The 23,948-nt window shown below is 38.2% G+C and overlaps 4 protein-coding genes across 6 annotated transcripts; 2 read left to right on the top strand and 2 right to left on the bottom strand.

The window, feature by feature from the left end:
• The first annotated feature begins 1,694 nt into the window (after window positions 1–1,694).
• Window positions 1,695–2,088, top strand: LOC133994395 (histone H2B 3-like). Its single transcript, XM_062433641.1, has one exon. The coding sequence runs from the start codon at window positions 1,708–1,710 to the stop codon at window positions 2,074–2,076; it is 369 nt and encodes a 122-aa protein (XP_062289625.1). The 5' UTR covers window positions 1,695–1,707; the 3' UTR covers window positions 2,077–2,088.
• Window positions 2,089–5,020: 2,932 nt separating this feature from the next.
• LOC133994382 (histone H1-like) lies at window positions 5,021–22,633 on the bottom strand. 3 transcript variants are annotated; one of them, XM_062433626.1, is made up of 2 exons: window positions 22,116–22,628; window positions 5,021–5,202 (listed from the first exon to the last, which is right to left on the bottom strand). In XM_062433626.1, exons 1-2 carry the CDS (start codon window positions 22,626–22,628, stop codon window positions 5,080–5,082), a joined length of 636 nt encoding a protein of 211 aa, XP_062289610.1. In that variant the 3' UTR covers window positions 5,021–5,079. The 3 variants fall into 3 exon arrangements, with proteins under 3 accessions (XP_062289610.1, XP_062289612.1, XP_062289611.1); XM_062433628.1 differs by having other exon boundaries at window positions 5,058–5,142; window positions 22,071–22,633; XM_062433627.1 differs by lacking the exon at window positions 5,021–5,202 and adding an exon at window positions 22,004–22,073.
• On the top strand, window positions 15,197–15,580 carry LOC133994388 (late histone H2A.L3). The gene has a single exon (XM_062433636.1). The coding sequence runs from the start codon at window positions 15,197–15,199 to the stop codon at window positions 15,578–15,580; it is 384 nt and encodes a 127-aa protein (XP_062289620.1).
• On the bottom strand, window positions 16,203–16,613 carry LOC133994386 (histone H3). The gene has a single exon (XM_062433634.1). It carries the CDS (start codon window positions 16,611–16,613, stop codon window positions 16,203–16,205), a length of 411 nt encoding a protein of 136 aa, XP_062289618.1.
• Window positions 22,634–23,948: the final 1,315 nt, after the last annotated feature.

Raw genomic sequence — 23,948 nt, 5'->3', positions numbered from 1 at the left:
TAAACATATATTAAACACTTATTAAACATAATTAAGTCTGTTATAAAGATTTGAAATGACCATGTGGAAAAAAATACATCTGATCTGAGATGATGATAGGATTACTAAGAAGTTCTGCAACATTTGTGTATTTCTTTTTGGACTCTATGATTCTTTTTTCAAGTTGAAAACAAAGTAAGCACTAGTTGAATATTCAATGAATAGTATTTGGAGGGATGCAGGGAGAGAAGAATCAATGAAATGTTTTTTGAGAATTGAGGTGTCTTCTCTTCTGAAGCATCATGTGAAGTGACATCTACACAGGTTTAACAGCTGTAGACTTCTGCACAACATTAATAAAGGTGAACAGACTGTTTAATATTTGTAGAGTGTCTTACTCGGCGGCTCACAGGAGACTTTTCTACTGTAATGTTATTATTATTATTATTATTATTATTATTATTATTATTATTATTATTATTATTATTATTATTATTATTATTAGTATTAGTAGGAGCCAAAATATGTTTTGTTTTTGTTTATATTTGCTTCAGCTGCACGTATTGCGTCACATGCAGTGATTGACACATCGGTGTGGTTTCCTCTTATTTTACCTGTTCACTTGGTTGGTGGCGGGAGATTTGGACAAAGGGAGTTAGTAGAGTTCCGATATTTTCTGTTGACCGTCACCATTGTCATCATCATCACCATCGGTTTTCATCACTTTATTCTTACAGTCGGATCACATCAGGGTTTTTATGTTTGTGGAACAGCTGCTTGTCAGTACCTTTTTGATTTTTGATTCAAATAAACTGCAGTAAAAACATCATCTGGACTTTAGTATGATTTTGTGGACGTGTCACAGATAAGAGCCTACTAAGTCTCTCAGCGGCCTTTTTTGGAAAAGTAGTCGCTACAGTATTATTATTAGTAGTAGTAGTAGTAGTAGTATCCTTATTATTAGGCAAAATGTAAAAAAAAAAAAAAGGTGGCATCAGCCATCTTTTATGGGGTGGTCTGCTGGAGCAGCAGCATTTCGGCGGCGGACAGGAGGAGACTGGATAAACTCAATAAGAAGGCCAGCTCTGTCCTGGGATGCCCCCTCGACCTGGTGGAAGTGGTGGGAGAGAGGAGAGAATGATGGCTAAGCTTTCATCTCTAATGAACAACGACTCCCACCCCATGATAGACCTGGACAATTGGACACACTGCACTTTTAATGCCCAATCCTCTGCAATATTAGTATTTCATGTATACGGACAACACTAATAATTTCAATTTTGTGCAATATTAATATAATATACACACACACACACACACACACACACACACACACACACACACACACACACACACACACACATATATATATATATATATATTTCACTTTAATCTGTGCAATAAGAATATCTGGTATATTACCACTCAATACCAATATTACTCTTGTAAATAATGTCACGACTATTTTACTACATATTTCTTACTATTATTGTTCTTATAGTTTTTTATTTGTACTTGCAGTGAAGACTCCTCATATGAGGGGCTCATTAAGTAAAAATGCTGTCAGATCGCTCCTCGAAGGGAGGGACGGTGTCTTGTACTGCACATGCTCAACATATCAACCAATCATGTGCTAGTAACAGCGCAGTAACATTTACATCAGCGGGATATATATAGACTGGTTGGATTCGGCATAATCATTTGTTTGTGGAAACCAAACTAACGAAAATGCCTGACCCAGTCAAAGCACCCAAGAAGGGCTCCAAGAAGGCCGTGTCCAAAGTCACCAAGACTGGCAAGAAGAAGAGAAAGACCAGGAAGGAGAGCTACGCCATCTACGTGTACAAGGTGCTGAAGCAGGTTCACCCTGATACCGGTATCTCCTCCAAGGCCATGGGCATCATGAACTCTTTTGTTGGAGATATCTTTGAGCGTATCGCCGGTGAGGCTTCCCGCCTTGCTCACTACAACAAGCGCTCCACCATCACCTCCAGGGAGATCCAGACTGCTGTCCGCCTGCTGCTGCCCGGTGAGCTGGCCAAACACGCTGTGTCTGAGGGCACCAAGGCTGTCACCAAGTACACCAGCTCCAAGTAAATCTGCTGTTTGTACCAACAACCCAAAGGTCCTTTTTAGGGCCCCTCAAAATTTCACCTGAGAGCTTTATTCCTTTTTAATGTGAGTTAAATGTTTGAAAATGTCCATTTTCCTGATTCATGGTGTCTTGTTTTTTTTTCAGTTATAGGCAAAAATAAGAATTATGAAACCAAATACAGCAAGCTTTAACATATTTACGATTAAATGTAGATTTCAATAATGCAACTCTGAGAAAATATTTTATTGGATTATAATATACTGTTATCATGCTCTGTAAAGTTAATCTGGGCACAATAACAAATGAAAAGACTATTGGCCATAAAGTGTCACTGACATACTATAAAGTTTGCTTGCAATGATGATCCTGACATTGCAATAATCCACATTGATTTGTACAAAGAAATATACAACCATTTCTGCATCAATCATTTAATTCATTATGCTAAAATATTTTGATATAAGGAATCTGTCATATCAACATTATGTCTATGTGGATGTTAGTAATTGGAAAACAGTCATTTAACACTCGAGGTACCTTGGGAGACTAACGTGAACGTTCTGCTTATTTTTTATGTTTTTGATTCTCAATATATCTGCCAGTTTAAAGGCTAATTGTATGAAACTTGGCCAGGATTTGTTTTTTTTAATCATTTTTAAAATTCCACAATCCCCTCTATTGCAAGGTGTATAGGAGATTTGCATATATGCCTACACTCTTTACCCTCAGGATTTGGTCCCATTGACTCCCATTATAACCACATATTTTTGACATAATGCTTTTCCCATGAATACCTAATAAAGCCTCTTCCTTCAAAATGCAGGGAAAACAGTATTTTGGTGTGATGGATGTTATGGAGCTTTTTATCTGTATTTAACTCTAAATGTGTCTGTTTTACTAACAATCACCCCACCTAATGAATTCAGATCAACCTCATACATTCCAGTGGAATCAAGAAATGCACCCTTGTTGTTTTCTGATACATTTTGTCACACTGTTGTCTAATAGTTTGCCCTTTTGTTCGCTCATCTTGAACCACTTACCCATCAGCAGTTTGAATTGCAGAAACATATTTATTCTGAAGGTTTTTTTGTGCAGATTTACCAGGCCATGAGTTTTCTTTTTTAATATACTTTTTAAAAGAATCTCTTCACAGTATAACATTTAGAAAATACAAAATGTCAAAATAATAAAGTGCAACCTCCGCTGTGAAAATATCCACATTCATTGTTGTGATTTTTTCTTTCTTTAAATACAACCAAGTTTAACAACTATATAAAGGTAATTCATAAATACATACATAAACAAATAAATGAAGTCAAAATACAAACAATCATCAAAACAACACCATGACAGAGTTGAAGCTCAAACTGAAAACCAGTCCAAGGCCTTGAAGATGTTATTTTAATCACCTCTGTGCCTGTGTTTTCAGTTACATTTTAAGTTAGTTAATCAACACTCTATGATTAAAATGATCTTTAAAAATATATATATATATTTTACTTGTCAATCCATTCCAATCTATCGGTAAATGATATTGAGTAATACAATCTTATTAGTTTATATTGTTGACCATGTCTGGTTCTCCCTCTCCTCTTTCACCACATTGAGAGACCTCCAACCCAGAGGGCAGATCTGCAGATGGCCACAGAAACACTTTCAATAAAAGCATTTTTTAATCTGGTAACAAACTCTATAGCACCTACTTCCTCATATTATTTGCTTTAATAAAGTAGCTCTCGTTTGGTTTATTGTTTATGAATAACTAAAATGATGCTTCTGATATATTTCACTGTATATTGTAGACTTATATCCACCAAGGTTGTTTTGAATAATATCCCTTAAAACTATACCTTCAAATATATTCATGTCCTTAAAACAGCATTTACCATCAAACAAATACAAAGCAAAGTATGTTGGTTAAATGTACCTTAAATTATATATGTATAATGACTCACATAAATGTAAGTGTATAAATCTAAATAAGAATAATGTAATCATTAATGTTATGAATAATATGAGTCATCAACATTGAAAAGTAAATACCATACTAAGTCTTTAAGTGTAGAAATCATATTGACTCATTATCTTATAACAATGGTTATCCTGTACATTATCATGTATGGAACTCAGACATAATTATGTATTATACTTGTTATCATTAATTATAATTACTAATAATTATTAGCCTGGAGATTTACTCCAGCCCTCAAAAAGATCTGAAAATTATTCTGATAAAGAAACAAATTAAAGGTAAAATTATTAAAATGGCAGATTTAGAAAACGGTGGGTAGTTGTAGAATCACAAGAATCATAATAAGGTTCAACATTTTGAGGGGCTACACTGTAAAACACATCAAAAGGAAATTGTTGATTTGTTTCCACATCAGTTATAGTTATGATGTTGATCTAACATATTCATAATGGTGTTATGTTAAGATGGCGTGTCACTGCAGATCAAGCTGACACCTTCGAACAGATTTGAAAAACTGACATTTACATAATTAATACTGATATATGTGATTGACATAAATAACTGCAGTCACTTATCATTTTTCCATATTACCACTTATAAGAGGTACTGAGGGAAAGGGCTCCCTGTGACATGTAAGTAAATATTTATTTTTTATTGTTAATTTAATAAATCTGAAGATATTACTGTAGATATAATTAATGGTTAAACCACATTATAATTGGAGTCACCATCATTAGATAAGAGGTGGGTGTCTCTGAAAAGCCTTTGATTGGGTGGTGTGTGCTATTAATAACTGCAGTCACATTTTTTTCCACATGACCAGCTGCCATGTAAATATATCATATTTAACATGATTAAACTTGTTAAACTTTTCAGAATGAAATGACATTGCACAATTGTATCTATTATATTAACAGAAAACACTACATGGTTGCAACACATTGTAATTAGGATCATGCTTTTAAGGTGAGATGTGGGTGGCTCTTAAAAGAGCCTTTGTTCAGGTTGAGGGCTTCAGACTGATGACAGCTCACTTCTTCTTGGGTGCTGCCTTCTTGGCTTTGGGCTTGGCCACCTTCTTTGCGGGAGCTTTCTTGGCTGCGGGAGCCTTTTTGACCACTTTCTTGGGGCTCTTGGCGGCCTTCTTGGGGCTCTTGGCTGCTTTCTTGACCGCTGCGGGCTTCTTCACCTTCTTCGGGGATTTCTTGGCGACTGCTGCCTTCTTGGCCGCTGTCTTGGGCTTCTTAGCCGCTGCGGGTTTCTTGGCGGCGGGCTTCTTGGCTTTAGGAGCGGCTTTCTTCACGGGCGCCTTCTTGGGCTTGGTCTCCACCTTCTTGCTCATCTTGAAAGAGCCGGAGGCTCCGGTTCCCTTGGTCTGGACCAGAGTCCCCTTGGTCACCAGGCTCTTGACGGCGGTCTTGACGCGGGCCTTGTTCTTGTCCACATCGTAGCCTCCGGCAGCCAGAGCCTTCTTCAGGGCGGCCAAAGACACGCCGCTCCGCTCCTTGGAGGCGGACACGGTTTTAACGATGAGCTCGCTGACGCTGGGGCCGGTCTTCTTGGGCTTTGCTGCTGCCTTCTTCTTGGCGGCTTTCGCCGGGGTGGCGGCGGGAGCTGGAGCCACTTCTGCCATTGTTTCTTCGGAGTTTAGATCCTACGTAAATCACACAGAGTCTGAGTACACTAATGGAGAGTCTGAGGCAGGAGGCTGCACTTAAACACACCATGAGAACCGTGGAGACTCAATCCCGCTGCTGGCTCCTGAGAGCAGTGTGAATGTCTGACACTTGTGTTTTCTAGTAGTGAGAAAAGAGGGAAAAAATAAGTGTAGGACAAGTCCTGAAGGCTGACCGCAAAGACAGCGGATAGCGGACATGTTTGTCTTCCTATTGAAGTCATGTAGAGTTCTGATGATCTCTGCATTTTGTTTGTGGAGCAAACAAACATCACCTGTTCACCGCCGCGGACAGCACTGCGAAGCGGTTTTTCTCTCTCATTTCTCTCCTAAAGTGCTGTAAAATACATCCGAGCTTCACCAAAAGTAGTTTTCCAACTGGCTTACATGTTTGTTCACAGAGTCAAAGTTAAAACAACCATCTGTTGATTATAATTTTGTAATAAAATGAAGCTTTTCTGGTAGCAGCAAACACACTGATCAGGCTGACGATTCGGTTTAGTCAGACTTGTCGGAGCTGCTGTGTGGCTGTGAACATTTCTTCTGTTATCATGAGGATTATTATTTTAATATCCATAATCAACAACAATTGTATCTGCAGTCAATGTTACTTGTGTGTTACACTTCTTATTTATATTTTTTATTTGTAATAAACAGGAACACTGACAAATAAATAACAGCACAGTAATATGGTCTGGATTTCAAAAAGTATTTCAGTTACAATATTTTTTTATTTGTGTGTGTATTCTGCTGTATTTTAAGATGAAATAATGAAATAAAAAAACTGAAAGTTTTCCTTTCATGTTTACTTTGGATTCACCATGTGAAAGAAAAAGTTCATAGTATAGCAATTAGCAAGTATAACAATTAAACCGTTAAGTCATTTTAGCAATTGTGTCTTTAATTTCACAGCCAATTTAAGGACAATTAGCCTCTGTAGTGTCTATATTTTTCATTGCTTACATATCTCAATGGAAATATAACACTATATGTTGTGCATTTGTGGGGAATTACAAAATTAACTTACTTCCAAATACTGTGTTACTTCTCATCCAAAGAAACAGATCTATAAAGTTCCTGTGAACTGAGGTGTCCATTAATTTTTATTTGAAAATTGTTTTCATGAGAAAGACTCTACTATACATTTACATAGTGATCAACATTTCTTATTATAAATGTGAAACACACCATTGTGTAATAAGTGTGAACTGTTTTTTTATGTACACATTTCACTAATATAGCTTTCATTATAGGTCAGTCATACTTTGCTATTGCTATATTTTGGATGGCTTGCTCTTCAGAGGCATGGGTTACTGTAACAGCTGCTGTGTTGAAGCTTTTTGAGCAGCAGAGCTGTTTACAATCCAAAATCACGTTTATGTTCTGCTAACTCCTTACACTGAAGTTAAATACATATATAAAACATAATAACATATGACAGTGGCATGTATCACCCAACCCATATTAACCATTAAAAAGGTTCATAGTTACAGGACGTATTATTTAATACAATTTAGTCCTCATGATCACAAGATAAATATTTGTATTTGATGTTCATGTTGCACATATTAACTGGCAGAAACAGGCATGTGCGATGCACTGGTACAGTAGTTGTTTCCTGTTAATTGTAGTTGAGATCTCTGGATATACAATTCATTTTTAATCTTGCTCATAAAAATACAAATGAGAATACCCTTGTGACTTTACAGAGACTGTTCTGCCCTGAATATGTTTTATATGTTCAAAAGACACTTAAGTTGACTGTTGAAACGTTTGTATTATTGCACATATATTGTGGAGCTTTTATTTTTGAAATCCACCTAGAAACAGGAAGCAGGAAGTAACATTGTAAACAGTGAGAAGACATGATGGCATCTCATGGTTGGTTCAAAGTAATAGAATAGAATAGAATATCCTTTATTGTCATTGTACACAGGTGTAACAACGAGATTGGTTCGGTATCTCTTCCTGTGGTGCAATAATCCTTTGTGTGTATCCATCAGAAAGCAATGGCTGTAAGTGTTACACATTCTTTACATGTTGAACAATTTATATTAATTAATATTGATGAGTTTACTGACATTTTTTCTAAGTTTGTATGAAAGTAGCAGCGTAATGTGTTATAGCCTGTAAGACAACTCTACCATCATATACTTACCTGTTAATTACCTGATTTCGTAGTCTGCGTTAATGTTTGGTCTTCATACTTACCTGTTGTATACTAAGTAGGTTACAATGTTAACATTGAACAGTTAATACTTACCTGTTATTTACATAGCAGTCCATCAAGTCATTTTTTGTATCTTTCTTTTCTAGTTTCAGTCCAATTCAGTGCTGTCATCCTGACTTATCTGCTGTGTACAAAGTCAATAAAGGAGCAAGCACGCTCACTTCCTGGCTCTTGAAAAGGAGTTTGGCTGGCTGTTTATCTATGTTAAGACTTTGGAAGTAAAACACATAGAGAGAACAGTACAGAAACAGTCAGGCAGAAAATCAAGGAATAATACCCTCAGTTGAATTTGTGGGCGTTTGTAATGAAACAGTTAATCTGTCTGATCTCACTCTGGACACATATATAACAACTCTTTCATCACATGATAAAAATCAACGGCTGCTCAGACTGATCCAGAGATAACCATGATGAATGTGATATAATATATACATTTTATTACAAACTCCACTCTGCTCCCCGTTATCCCTTAATAATTACTACAGACATTACTTAAGATTTAGAATAAATAGTTGAACAGTTTATTAAAATACACACAACAAATCTGAATCACTGATGTTTACCTACAATATGTAATAATATAATCAGAAAAAATTACTTAATTAATTCAAGTGAACTCATCCATGAAAGCTTTTACACTGAGCTATGAGGCTCTTTAAACTTGATGATAATCATGTCCACTTACATTTGTATTAACCTACTTGATCTGACTGCAGGTTTCAATACAACTGGGGAAAATGAACTTAAGGATCACATTGGTCTGTCCAGAATCATATTGGAGATTGAAGAAGCCATGACATTTGTTACTGGTGTTTAGTTTATAAGAATTCCCATTAGCTGCAGTCATTCTTCCTGGGGTCCAAAAATATGTATGGAAATTCACAGTACATGATATGTAACAATAAAGATTTTACAGTGAGTTTACAGGCAGCTGAGCAGAGGCATAGACCCTGCCTTTTCTTTACAGTAAGTTAGTTACGTTTTGATAGAAGGCGTTGAGGAGTGTACGCATATTCAAGTTAATGTTCAAATATGTAGCTTAGTAGCACAAAAGGATAACTCTCAGAGGAAGTGGGTGGCTCTTAAAAGAGCCTTTGTGTTTCAGTATCAGTGGGTCAGATTTAACCTCCGAAGCCGTACAGAGTACAGAGAATTTTTTCAAACTAAGATTCATTGGCCTTGGCTCATTTTCTGTGAGGTACATGAATCAGAAATGTTTTTCGATGACCCCCCCCCCGTATACCCCGCCTACACATTTGTATTACATACAGGGTCTTCGGGTCCACTGGACCCGGGTCTAGTGAAAGTGTGTAAAAGATCTTGTGCACCCTCATTTTCCCTTCCTTTTTCCTCCTCTCTGGGCCTGTGTGTGTGTGTGTGTGTGTGTGTGTGTGTGTGTGTGTGTGTGTGTGTGTGTGTGTGTGTGTGTGTGTGTGTGTGAGAAAGAGAGAGAGAGAGAGAGAGAGAGAGAGAGAGAGCGAAGGAGAGTGCGGGAACAGGTGCACCCACCCACTGGACCCGGGTCTATTGAAAGTGTGTAAAAGATCCTGTGCACCCTCATTTTCCCTTCCTTTTTCCTCCTCTCTGGGCATGTGTGTGTGTGTGTGTGTGTGTGTGTGTGTGTGTGTGTGAGAAAGAGAGAGAGAGAGAGAGAGAGAGAGAGAGAGCGAAGGAGAGTGCGGGAACAGGTGCACCCACCCACTGGACCCGGGTCTATTGAAAGTGTGTAAAAGATCCTGTGCACCCTCATTTTCCCTTCCTTTTTCCTCCTCTCTGGGCATGTGTGTGTGTGTGTGTGTGTGTGTGTGTGTGTGTGTGTGTGTGTGTGTGTGTGTGTGTGTGTGTGTGTGTGTGTATGTGTGTGTGTGTGTGTGTGTGTGTGTGTGTGTGTGTGTGTGTGTGTGTGTGTGTGTGTGTGTGTGTGTGTGTGTGTGTGTGTGTGTGAGAGAGAGAGCGAAGGAGAGTGCGGGAACAGGTTGCAAAATTGTTGCAAAATTGGAGTACCCAACACTATCTGCACCCACATTCCCACACATTTCACCCTCTGTCTTGCGGGAACTAATCTTGGGGACCTGACACTATGAATAGCTGTGTCAGCGTGGTTCCATACCGCAACTTATCAAGATTCTCTGTTCAGGCTGCCTTACAATTGATTTTGGAAGAGAGAGAAGGTTTAAATGGTGATGCAGAGGATGAAGTTTCACAGTGTGAGGATCACATCTCTGAAAATTCAGAGTCTGACACTGAGTTGGAAGAGGAGGATGAGCATCAGCCAGCTGTGAAGGAATGTTATTTACTATAGAGTGATGCCACATAAGCTTGCTTCATGCTAAACACATTTTGTTATATTTATATAATCATTGGTATTAACAAGTGTAAGAACAGGATGTGCAACGTGACTAAAAAAAGGAAGATACAGTGCATTACCAAAAGAGGTGAAAAATAGGAAACATTAGTGTGTGTGTGTGTGTGTGTGTGTGTGTGTGTGTGTGTGTGTGTGTGTGTGTGTGTGTGGTACGGTCATTACCTCATCGGGACTGATAAGACAGTGGTGCAACATCCAAGGCTAAACGCCTTACATGGTAAACAAGATATGTGGGTGGGGAATAGCGAAGATGTGTATAAGAAATATGAAGGAACTGTTTGGTCAGATCTCTCTGGTGTAAGGAGAAGTGCTGTTGTACTCTGTGATTGATGAGATCTCCGCACTCTGCAGATTGCGTAATAAACGGGTGATTTTCTGAACAAACTTTGGTCTTCTAAGTACTCTTTTTCTGCATCAACGAACTTCGGGGAAGCAAGTCGAGGTACGCTTCAACACAGCTCAGAAGCTTTTCATTATTCTAGATTGTGGCCAGCAACAAAAAGAAGTGCTGTGAAGTGTGTGGACCCAAGATGGACAGAAAAAGTCAATATACATGCACCCAGTGCAAGAATTACATTTGCAATGCACACACGGTGAAACTCTGCACCTTTTGTATGGTATAGTCTGGTATGAAAATGGCCGTTTTCAATGGGGCTAATGTGTTGTTCAGACAGATGTTAGGTTAAATTTCTAATAAAATTCAAATAAAACACTAGTTTTGGAAAAACTTCCTTAATTTGTACATGTAAGTGTTGATTATTTTCTAGTTATGCCTGCTTTATGATGTATTTTCTTATTTTGTTGCATTTTTTTTTTTAAACTAAAAAAAAAACGAGCGACATTTCTATTCATAAATGTGATTTAACAAAGGTAAAGGGAACCAATTTAACATATGTGCTGTTTATATTACTTGCAATTGGGATGAAGTAAAGATCTGCTGAGTATTTTAACAAAAAAAGGTTTGATTATGTTGAATTAAAAGCCTCAAAATGCAATGGGTCCACCAGACCCAGCAGGACTCCCTGTGTAACAAAAAAACGAATACCATATAAGGGTTAATATGAATCAGTCAATCAGGCTTCATTTATATAGCAACTTTCAAGGTGTTTAAAGTAGTTAAAAGAGCTTCACAGTTGATTGACAAGCTGATAATAAGACAGAATAAGTGACAACATAAAGAAACTACAAAGACAAAAATTGAGACCAATGTAAGTGAGATATAAAACATCTAAAATTAAATAATGTAAAATAAAGTAGAGACGGAGCAGATCCTTGTTTTACTGACTTCAGAGAAGAGGATGCTTTCACTTTTCCTTTTGACTTTTTGTCTTTTTAAACAAGTTTAGCTAAATTAAATAACTATAAAGGACTTGTGAAAGAAATAACAGTTACATTTAATATGTAAGAAGTAAATACACTTTTCTTCTGACTGTATGGTAAACTTTGAGTTTTTATCCACTTGTGCCTTTACAATCAAACTAACTTGTAACAATGACAAGCTTTGCAAGAGACACATTAGATAGAAGCTTCATCTGTAAATGGTCAACAATTCCCTCATTCCTACTTTTAAGTTGTGAGATTTTCCTGTTTATTTTCGTTTTATGTGACTGTAAACTGATTTTTCACTCCCAATTTCAAATTGAGAAAAGAAACAGCAGATTATCCTATAATTAAAATAAAGTTTAGTTGCAGCCCTAGTTTAAACAGTACTTGTCATCGTATGCATTGGTAATATTGAACTGGCAGGGTTTAAGAAGAGGTTTCATTTTAGGTCGTTTCTACAAATTAACATACTGTAAAGAAAGCATTCGGCTATAGTGAGATGTGAGAAGGGAACAAGATTCACAAGAAAGAGATAAAAACATCTAATGGACATGTGCAACAAACACCGCTCATCCTCTGTTATAACCAGCAGATGACTGCAGGATTATCAAAAGGATGATGGCAGAGAAACTGGATTACATAACCTCTGTTACAGCAGCAGGAGCGCTGCATCACTGACAACCCACAGGCACCTACCGCTAAATAAATGCTTACATTTGGTCTTGTGGGAGCAAGAGATGCAAAAGATTGGAGGAAACATAATTTCACAGTTTCAATGCACATCTAGAAATAAATGGGGCTTTACTATAGTGGGAAACCTATGTTGCTAAAGCAAATATGAAGAAAAAATATTATAAGTAACAATATACCACAATAAAGTGGATAAGAGGTCTTAGTCACCTTCACTTCAAATGCTCCTATTCAGGAGACAAAGGGGCAAGAGAGGACCAGACAAGCTGAGAACTGAGGCTGCAAAACTAAAGACTTCAAAGATGCTGCAGTATAGAAAAGGTGATGCATGATACAATAACAGATAAAAAAGGAGCAATAATTGAATAAAAAAAACATCCCTATTTGCAATAAAGGATTTTTACCACCTTTAATCTGGCAAACATTTTCACTCACAGATTAAAGATGAAGACCATAAAATCTGTTAGTGAGGCTGAAAATGTATTTTATTATTTTTAGTTAGTGACATTTCTACAAAGTTGTAAACTAACCAGAGACACAGGAGGTCAGGCTGATTAGCAGAAGCATCTTGCAGATCATCTTCACCCTGTGAGAGGAGACTGAGGAGAGGAGTCATGAACACATGGGGTCAAAGTTCAGTCATCATAGGTGTGTGAAGGAAAATCTACAGCATCAAACCTCGACTCTGACTTTCTGTCTGTGGTTAGTTTCCACCTTCAGTTCACTATCAATACAGAAAGAAGCTGTTTTCTGACTTCAAATTCTATTTTTTATTTTTTAATTTTATATACATTTACCATCCCCATTGACCCTCCTCCAGTGTTCGGGTCAAATATGACCGATTTTCAACTTTCATCATTCTTAAAAATGTTGTTTTTCATTGGAATGCCTCATGGCCTTATGATATCCTCCACATTAGGCATTTGAACATATACAGTTGTTGATCAGCACATTCACTGAATTTTGAGTGGTTTGGTAAACATTGTTACATCTTTAGTGTTCCTGGTCAAAAATTAATGGGTAAGGCTATGTTCATCCATCAGGTGGAAAACATCCATAAACACACACCCACTCACCCAAACATCCAAAGCCACAACCTCACCCCCTAAACATCCACCCCGACCCTTTCATCCATTCCCCCCAACCCCCACCTACATGATTTTCTTACTCATCAAACCATTCAGTTTCTTCCATTGTTATCCTGGAAGAAACCACTCCCATCAGGATAGAAATGTTTCATCATAGAATAAAGGTGATCACTCACAACAACTTTGTATTGATTTCCAGTGACCCTTCCCTCTAACGGGACAGGTAGACCCAAACCATTGCTCTTCTGTTTTTTCTTACATATTGCACGAATGCATGAGCATCAACTATTTACTAATGTCTTTCCCATAGATCTAAATGTAGATGTCATTTTAATCACTGTTCCTATTGAAACACCAGCCAGTTGAGGAGCCTCTGTGAGTCTTGCCATCTTGATAAAAAAGAATCACCTGGGCCTACTCAGCATTTTTATACATATCACAGAGCATGGTTGGATGTTAATTGCTTGATTGTACTGGTTCTACACTCATTTATTCAGGTTTTCCTTTAATTTGTCCCCTGTCTGTGTCTCTTTCTAATGCTTATGTGTCCATCCCTGCACTTCAACTATACCTTACAGTCTAAACAATGTATTATATCTTCTCACAGACCCCATATATAAAGCTTTATTTGTGCCTTGTTCTCATTTTACTCTGTGAACACAATGAATAGGTGACTGACTAGGCGAGTTTCTGTCTGAGAGGCTCTGGGCCATATTTTTGAGCCAATGAAAACTTTGTAAATGATAGTTACTTATGTTAACCATTACTCTGAGACATTGTTTCAACATTTAAAAAGTGTTAAATGATATTTGGTGATGATTTATTGTTTTTAAAATAAATAAAGGGTGGAGCTCCAAACACTGGAGGAGGGTTAACATGATCTGTCAACTATTCATTGATCACAGTGACCCAGTCCTGTATCATGTACATGAGGGTGTTGAGGTCCCAGAGTGTCAGGATGAACAGTTTGCAGGACAAGTTCAGAGTGAGAAAGACGCCCTCAGAGAAGGACAAATCAGATTTCATGTGTCCAAACTCAGGACTGTATGTGTGTGAAGTGTATACAGATCATGGTTAGAACTCTGACAGATGCCTCCTCAATGTCAGTGGTAAGATGATTCACTAAAACTCAGAAAGCCTTTTTAATGCAGTGTGAAGTGTCACAAGTAGGAGAGTTGAATGTTGGGATAACAGAATTTCTGGAATAAAAATGCAATTATTAATATTTTTCTGTCTGATCAGCTAAAGCCTCAGAAACCTACAGTGAGACCGCAACCAGAGTCTCTGGGAAGGATCGACCTCTAGATTGGACTGATATCAGCTGTAGTCACTGTCTGTGCTGGACATTTCACCTTCAGACTTTGTTCTAAACCTCCTCATTAGCAGCACTGGTGGCCTATTTCTTTTTAAAAATAGATATTTCTTATCACAGTATATATTTTTCACACTATATATTTTTCAATACATTATATCTTGGCATGTGTAGGCCTACGTGTGATATACTTTATCACTTCTAAAGGTTGTATTTAAAATAAATGAATTCATTAAAAAAAAAAAGATTGAAAGTATTACGCTGAAATGTCACGTTTTATTATGAAAACCCCCTTCAAAGCGGAAGCCTTGTAGTAAAAACCGGAAACAGACACAAGCTCTTCTCTGATTGGGGGATCGTAGTTACCGCTCACTCTGACCAATGAGCGAGGGCTGGTTGCCATATAAAGCCGGGTCTTACGGTGAAAATTTTATTCTCTTTTGATTACAAGAAAATAAATAAACATGTCTGGACGTGGTAAAGGCGCTGGTAAGGCAAGAGCAAAGGCAAAGACCCGCTCCTCCAGAGCCGGGCTCCAGTTCCCCGTTGGTCGTGTCCACAGGCATCTGAGGAAGGGCAACTACGCCCAGCGTGTCGGTGCCGGTGCCCCCGTCTATCTGGCGGCTGTGCTGGAGTACCTGACCGCTGAGATCCTGGAGTTGGCTGGAAACGCTGCCAGAGACAACAAGAAGACCAGGATCATCCCCCGTCACCTGCAGCTGGCTGTCCGCAACGACGAGGAGCTCAACAAGCTGCTGGGTGGAGTGACCATCGCTCAGGGTGGTGTGCTGCCCAACATCCAGGCTGTGCTGCTGCCCAAGAAGACCGAGAAACCCGCTAAGAAGTAAATTTGAGGCCCGGGTCTTCAACAACACAACGGCTCTTTTAAGAGCCACCCACTACTCATAAACAGCTCACATCCTAATGTCTGTCAGTTGTATATGTACTGTAAAAAATGTTTAGTTTTATTAGAACCCACAATAGCTCCAGCTATTATTCCTCATGTCCAACAATACTATAAAAAATGAATACAAGATAAAATGGGTATAAATATCGTTGAATCAAACCACAATCAATGGAACTTTTCACACATTTAAGATATTGACTGCTGTGCTTTTAAAGTATTGTAGTGATGTCATGTGCAAAAGGTGCGTCTCTGAGAGCCGATGCTTTGTACTGAGCCAGCTCCTTGCTTACCACGGCGGAACTTTATTTTGATATGGCAGCCATGTGAGGATATAGGATCATATTTTGTAACAGCTGCACAAAATTATGCAGTTATAAGGCGTCTCATAAAAAAAACTGATTTTACACAATGTAAAATCTAGGGCTACAAAAGATACTAAATTAAGAGCCGTTCGGGAGTCAAAAGGGCCAAACTTCCCATCACTAGTGAAGAGATATTGCTTTTTACTGAGAGTTGGTGGCTCTTAAAAGAGCCTTTGTTGTGTTTTTAAAGTAGCAGACAGTTTAAGCTCTCTCTCCACGGATGCGGCGGGCCAGCTGGATGTCTTTGGGCATGATGGTGACCCTCTTGGCGTGGATGGCGCACAGGTTGGTGTCCTCGAACAGGCCGACCAGGTAAGCCTCGCTAGCCTCCTGCAGAGCCATGACAGCTGAGCTCTGGAAGCGCAGATCGGTCTTGAAGTCCTGAGCGATCTCCCTGACCAGGCGCTGGAAGGGCAGCTTGCGGATCAGCAGCTCGGTGGATTTCTGGTAACGACGGATCTCTCTGAGAGCCACGGTACCGGGCCTGTAACGATGGGGCTTTTTCACTCCGCCGGTGGCCGGGGCGCTCTTTCGGGCAGCCTTGGTGGCCAGCTGCTTCCTGGGGGCTTTGCCTCCGGTGGACTTACGAGCGGTCTGCTTGGTTCTTGCCATTTTTTTTCAATCAACCTTCTGTTTCAACAGAAAAACAAAGGATACCGCTGTGTGATGAACTGCAGCTTTATAAAGGATCTGCCGGAGTCACGGCGCCGCTCATTGGTCCAGGCCAGGAGGAGCGTGCGCTGCAGCTCATCTTGCTATTGGATAATAAATTCAAACTAAACCCCGCCTCCTCATCAGCTGACTCCTGGCTCCGGATGAGAGAAGAACACAAAGAAAATAAGTGTAAGATTTATCATTTTATCTGAATTACATTTTGAATCTCTTCAGTAATTTCGTCTGTCTGTCTGTTCAAAAGTATATGCACACATGCATGAACCAACACATTAGACTTACATAACTGCACAAGCATTTTTTACCTTTAGAAATCACAATCAGTTTCAAAAGGTGCACACATGGATGAAGCTCATATACCACCCTTTATACTCTTATAATTAACCATAAGCGGTCACTCTAAAAGCCCCTCAATATCAATGAACATGTTCATCAGTAAGAGAAGAAACTTTGAGAGGATGATGGCTGCAGCAGCTGTTAATGCAGTTTGTGCAACAAACAAAACAATTTCTGAAATTAAACCATGGTCAGACATGGAGGCCAAGAAACACTCTGCTTGAAAAATTCAGAGTATGCATTAATGGAGGCACAGAGACACCAAATATCACTTGATATTTTGTTAAGCATCTATTGTAAATGAACACAACATGACTGAGACTGTACACTCAGTATCTAAAATATAACAAACACTGTATCAATGTGCTGCTGGGGTGACTGGAGAAGGCATAATCTATAATGAAGGCAGAGAGGCAATAAAAAAAAAAAAGTCTGATATCTGTAAGAAGACTTTCTGTTAGAGCTGTTGTGTCTCAGCAAACAGCTTTCAGTTTATCCCAGACTCCTGAACTCTGTAACAGAGGAAAATATAGTATAAATGTACATACTATATTATATAATTCATCTATTAAATTCACGAAAGATCCAAAACATTCAGCATTTCATTTACTAAATACAACTTTTAAATCATGGCTTCAGATTTACTAATGAAGACATGACATAATTTATACTCCAACAGAAACCCCTTCTGTCCTGCTGTGCTTAATGGCATTAAAAGATTTACACAGGCAACACCTTAGCTGGTCTTTTAATGTTTTTTTTTTATTTAACTGCTTTTTTTTTATCAAAGTCATTGTGCTTTACCCTTGGCTTTATTTCTTTGTTTATCTGAATAAATGTAAATGTGACCTTACATTGTCTTGTGTTGCAAATTTCTTTGTGATTGAGATGTATGTTCTGATAAGCAGTCAATAAAGAAGAAGAAAAAGCAATTAGTATCATGTTGTCTAGAAAATGTCAGCAAAGAAACTAGAGAGAAATTAACTTATGTCATATAAAAGTTAACACTTAAATGGTTTACAGCCAAAATACATTTCTGATCTGCTGCTACATTATGAACCATCCTGAACTCTCAGGTGGTCACTGACATGTCTGTTTTCTGTCCCCAGAATCAAAACTAAATATGGAGAAGCAGCGTTCAGTTTTTATGCTCCACATATTTGGAACAAACTCCTGGAAGACTGCAGGTCAGATATAACTCTTGGTTCTTTATAAATCACGGCTGAAGTATTTTCTGGTTGTCACTCCTTTTTTATAAAAGCACAATTTTAGGGTTAATATTATACACTCTACTGTTACTTTTTTATTCTCCTGTTTGTATCTGTCTTACTCTATTTTAGCTTAATTTTATTTCCAATTCAACACTTTTAATCATATTTAAATGTATTTTCATTTTGCCATGTTTTTCTTTTATATGCTGTCTTGATGCATTTTATGTTTTATGTAAAGCACTTTGAACTCCCTTGTTGTTGAAATTTTCTTTACAAATACATTTGCCTTTGCCTTGCCTTGAAATATCAATACTTTGTTTTTCAATAGCAACTCAGGTTGAACACAAATTCAATTTGACTCATTCAAGTTTTGAGAAAAAGGCCCTCTCTAGCAGTGACAATGTTATTGAGCCATGTAATCATGTAAAAAGAAAAAAATAATAATTTGGCATTTAATGTGAAGTGCATTTCCTATCATTTTTAATTATGTTCTGTAATTTAAAAAAAAGTGAGTCTTTCTTTAGGATTATTATCCAAAAACATTTTAACCAACAAAGCTGGCTTCAAAGCTTCTGTTTGAGGAATTTAGGACACTTGACATATCTACTTTTCACTTTTCATGATGCTTCACAAAGATAAGGAAGTAAAAGTAGGTCTAGAAATCTTAAATCCATATAATCAAACAGCCATTTTTGGGCCTCATATTACCACAACAGAAACCTACACAAAGCCCTTCTCCTCTCAGCTGAGCCATGTGAAGGTGTTGGACATGTGTGGGACATGTGCACATGTCACTGTTGTTATAAAAAGTCAAGCTGAGATAGATGTTTTAATCTGTCATAACATCTGTATGCTCAAGCTACTGGTGCAAAATTAAATCATGCCAAAACTGAAGGAATTGGATTGGAGACGAGGCAGGTTTTTCATTTGAACCTTTTTTTTTTTTTAAAGAAGGAGAAAAAGTTAAAGCTTTATTGATTTTGAAGTTTTACAAACAGAGACAGAACTCCACAAACACCAGGAGACAAACCAATTAATCTGTGGGGGAAAAAAAAAAAATTATAAATAAATAAATAACAATGATCCACACTGATTTTAACAAAGCAATGATTATACAACCAATAAATGGTGACTAAATAATCACTGATTTAATTTCTGCCTCAATATTTTGATTTACAGGCCAAAATATTTTCATTTTAAGAGCAAATATACCCTTCCATGTCAGTTCATGTAGTACTTTGATTAGGTTATATCAGGCTGGGATTCAGACAGCATCTGTCAGCTGTAAATTACATCTGGAAAATTATACTTTTGATGAGTGAATTTTCTAAAAGCATAGGCAGCATGAGGAGCATTTGGGAAATTAAAACTGTAATGAACAACAACAGCAACAACATTAAGCCCCACAATTAGAGGAGAACAATGTCTTCCTCAACAAGCGCACAATCCTGATAACAATCCAGACCCTAACCCTACAGTAGTTCATGTTTTATGTTGTTCAAACTATTAAAAGCATCAACCTGTGGGCACCTCAACCACCTTTAACTGATATTTTTCATATTTCCATTTTTGTCTTTTTCATATGCAGCCTTATGTTGTCCATTTCTAAATTTGATTAATCAGTTTCTCTAAGTACACCTGGTACAACTGTTTGACAGGGAGCTATAGGAACAAACAAAAAATGCATTGAATTTCATTGTGCCAGGTTTACTTAGTTTCATGTAGTCATGGGCCAATGCTGAACAACATCTTACTGAGGTAAATCGTGCTATGAGGTTGCCAATAAAAATATATTAAAAAACAAACTGTTCTAATTGGCTCAGGGATTTGCTCGCCACTTTGGTCCTGACTGTAATGTTCTCTGAAGGAACCAGTCGGGATGAAGACTAAAGGTCTCAGGAGACGGAGAAGACAAGGATGAATACTTTTTTTCTGTTTTCTCAAAATCACTTTTTCTTTATTTTTCTGTATTTACAAATTATCATTTGATTGTAATATTATTTTAAAAAACTAAACAAAATAAAACTTGCATCTTGCAATCTCTTTTTAAAATCATTAAAACATTAAAAATCAAAGAGACAATTACACACAGGTTACATAAATTTAGCTTCAATTCACAAAATATGTTTATCACAGCAAGTTTGTAAGTTGGAACTGGAATAGCTCAAGTAAGTTCTGCAAAGTCATCTCTGTCCTCTTTTTCACTGTGATTTTGACAGACACTTTATCTTTTTCGCCTTCCTTGTTTCTCTCTGAGAGCAGTATCTGTTGTCCAGTGTGAAAAAAAAACTCTTGCTTGCAAATCCCCCTCACAACTGGAAAGTCTCTATTTTTGAAGTTGGGGCATTCATTGTACATGCAATTATTTGAGTTTGAGTCACAGCATATTGACTGCTGTTTTCTCCAAGTCAGTCCCCCAATGAGTCGGAATGAACAACAAGAAAACAGAAATTGTTTGAAGGGCTACCCTGTAAAACACATCGAGAGGAAATCGTTCTGATTTGTTTCCAAATTAACTATCGTTGTGATGTCCATTGATTATTAAATATTAATCATGGTAAAATAGCTTTGACATTATATTGCATTTACAGTTCAGTGTCAACTTGAGGGATATTCTGTATTTGAGCTGCTTACTGCAGATCATACTGACACCTTAGGTGGAGGCAGTGTGATGGTGTGGGGCAGCATCTCCCTCACTGGTAAAATTAGGTTTATCATCATTGGAGGCAATCTCAATGCAGAGAGATATCGAGATGAGATTCTGCAACAAGTGTCAATCCCATATCTATCCTCCAAGATGACAACGCTCGCCCCCACAGAGCGGGGTTTATCAGAGACTACCTCCAGAGTTTGGGAGTGGAGAGGATGGAACGGCCTGCCAGCAGTCCTGACCTCAACCCCATTGAACACTTGTGGGATCAGCTTGCGCGTGCTGTTTGAGTGACCAGCACAACCACGTTGGCTGACTTGCGACAAATGCTGGTGGAAGAATGGGATGCCATCTCACAGCAGTGTGTGACCAGGCAGGTGACCAGCATGAGGAGGAGGTGCCAGGCTGTTGTGGCTGTGTATGGTTCTTCCATACACACATGGCGCATGTTTGTTAAATGGATAAATTAATAATTTGTCAATATGTCTTGTTTCTTCAGACTACAGTCATCCAATCCAGCAAATCATGGGTGCAACCCACATACTCAGCTCTGCTGCTCATCCCACAAAAGGTTCCTTACAATTGTGGTACCATTTAAAGGGGAAATAAACAGGCTTTCCAACGGTATATTTATTGCCAAGAAGCATTGTTACAACAAATATATAATCTATATATAATTTTTAAAAATCCTTACTTTTTGTGCTATGTTTACTTATCATCAATTATAATTACTAGTAGTTATTCACCTGGAAATTTGCTCCAGCCCTCAAAAGGATCTGAAAAGTATTCTGATGAAAACTAATGAAAAGTAAAATTACTGAAATTGCAGATTTAGAAAACGGTGGGTTGTAGTATAGTCACAAAAAAATATATAATGTTCAACATTTTGACATACTGAGAGAAAGAAAAGTGTTCCCTCTGACTGACATGACAGAAAATCTGTAATAATCAGCATGTGCATATTTAATTATATTTAACATAATTTCACGTTACTGACTGAAATAGTCAACACTCAAGCTATTTGTCTAGGTAATATGGAGACACTATATATTGAATTGTTATAACATAATTATTAGGATCATGCTCTTAAAGTGAGATGTGGGTGGCTCTTAAAAGAGCCTTTGTTCAGGTTGAGGGCTTCAGACTGATGACAGCTCACTTCTTCTTGGGTGCTGCCTTCTTGGCTTTGGGCTTGGCCACCTTCTTTGCGGGAGCTTTCTTGGCTGCGGGAGCCTTTTTGACCACTTTCTTGGGGCTCTTGGCGGCCTTCTTGGGGCTCTTGGCTGCTTTCTTGACCGCTGCGGGCTTCTTCACCTTCATCGGGGATTTCTTGGCGACTGCTGCCTTCTTGGCCGCTGTCTTAGGCTTCTTAGCCGATGCAGGTTTCTTGGCGGCGGGCTTCTTGGCTTTAGGAGCGGCTTTCTTCACGGGCGCCTTCTTGGGCTTGGTCTCCACCTTCTTGCTCATCTTGAAAGAGCCGGAGGCTCCGGTTCCCTTGGTCTGGACCAGAGTCCCCTTGGTCACCAGGCTCTTGACGGCGGTCTTGACGCGGGCCTTGTTCTTGTCCACATCGTAGCCTCCGGCAGCCAGAGCCTTCTTCAGGGCGGCCAAAGACACGCCGCTCCGCTCCTTGGAGGCGGACACGGTTTTAACGATCAGCTCGCTGACGCTGGGGCCGGTCTTCTTGGGCTTTGCTGCTGCCTTCTTCTTGGCGGCTTTCGCCGGGGTGGCGGCGGGAGCTGGAGCCACTTCTGCCATTGTTTCTTCGGAGTTTAGATCCTACGTAAATCACACAGAGTCTGAGTACACTAATGGAGAGTCTGAGGCAGGAGGCTGCACTTAAACACACCATGAGAACCGTGGAGACTCAATCCCGCTGCTGGCTCCTGAGAGCAATGTGAATGTCTGACACTTGTGTTTTCTAGTAGTGAGAAAAGAAGAAAAAAATAAGTGTAGGACAAGTCCTGAAGGCTGACGGCGAATACAGCGGATAGCTGACATGTTTGTCTTCATATTGAAGTCATTTAGAGTTCTGATGATCTCTGCATTTTGTTTGTGGAGCAAACAAACATCACCTGTTCACCGCCGCGGACAGCACTGCGCAGCGGCTTTTCTCTCTCATTTCTCTCCTAAAATGCTGTAAAATACATCCGAGCTCCACCAAAAGCAGTTTTCCATCTGGCTCACATGTTTGTTCACAGAGTCAATGTAAAAAAAACAATCTGTTGATGATCATTTTATAATAAAATGAAGCTTTTCCTGTAGCAGCAAAAACACTGATCAGGCTGGCGATTCGGTTTAGTCAGACTTCCTGTCAGAGCTGCTCTGTGGCTGTGAACATTTATCCTATTATCCTGATAATTATTTTGAATAAAAAATAAACAACACTGTTTTCTGCAATGTGTGTTTTATACTGTCTTTGAGTGTTTATTAGTTACTGTTAATATACTAATGAAGAAATGCATTAATCAATGACAGCAGTCTGTTGGAGTGAGGTAGAAGGTACATTTTTACGCTGACTGAAGAAAATAACTTTTTCAGCAATTTATTTCTAAAGTCTCATAATTATTTCTAAAGTATTACAAGCTTTCTCAGGGCCACTATACAAAATAACAAATGGTACAAAAAGCAATCAACCCCCTCAGACCTTTTTTTTTTTTTTTTTTACCACAAATACGTTTTAAGAAGTCATCAATATTTTCCCTTACCCCTCTGCAATGTATAAATTATGTCAAGTCATTTTTTGTCTATTAAGTTTATGTCCACTACAATAAACATTTTTTGTGAAATGCCATATTTATTAAAATAGATTTTCCCTATATTGGTAGTATCAACATATTTGTTTAACCCTTTGTAGGTCACACCAAGAAAATGGTATTTTAAAAATATATTTATTTTTCTTTTACTACCTGTTTGGGGCCATGCCAACATAACACATTGATTTATTTTTTTTGGCCCTACATTTTAATTTTTACAGGCCTCTACCAAACGGTTGAGCTGACCGTTAAGGGTAACAATTCATTTTAAGTACACTATGTAGCAGTGAGAAATTTAAAGATGAAATAAAAGGCATTTTTA

Source organism: Scomber scombrus, chromosome 14 (assembly GCF_963691925.1).
Source record: "Scomber scombrus chromosome 14, fScoSco1.1, whole genome shotgun sequence".
Classification (NCBI taxonomy): Eukaryota; Metazoa; Chordata; class Actinopteri; order Scombriformes; family Scombridae; genus Scomber; species Scomber scombrus.
The sequence above is the reverse complement of the archived record's forward strand: the minus strand, read 5'-3'. Positions and strand labels throughout refer to the sequence as shown.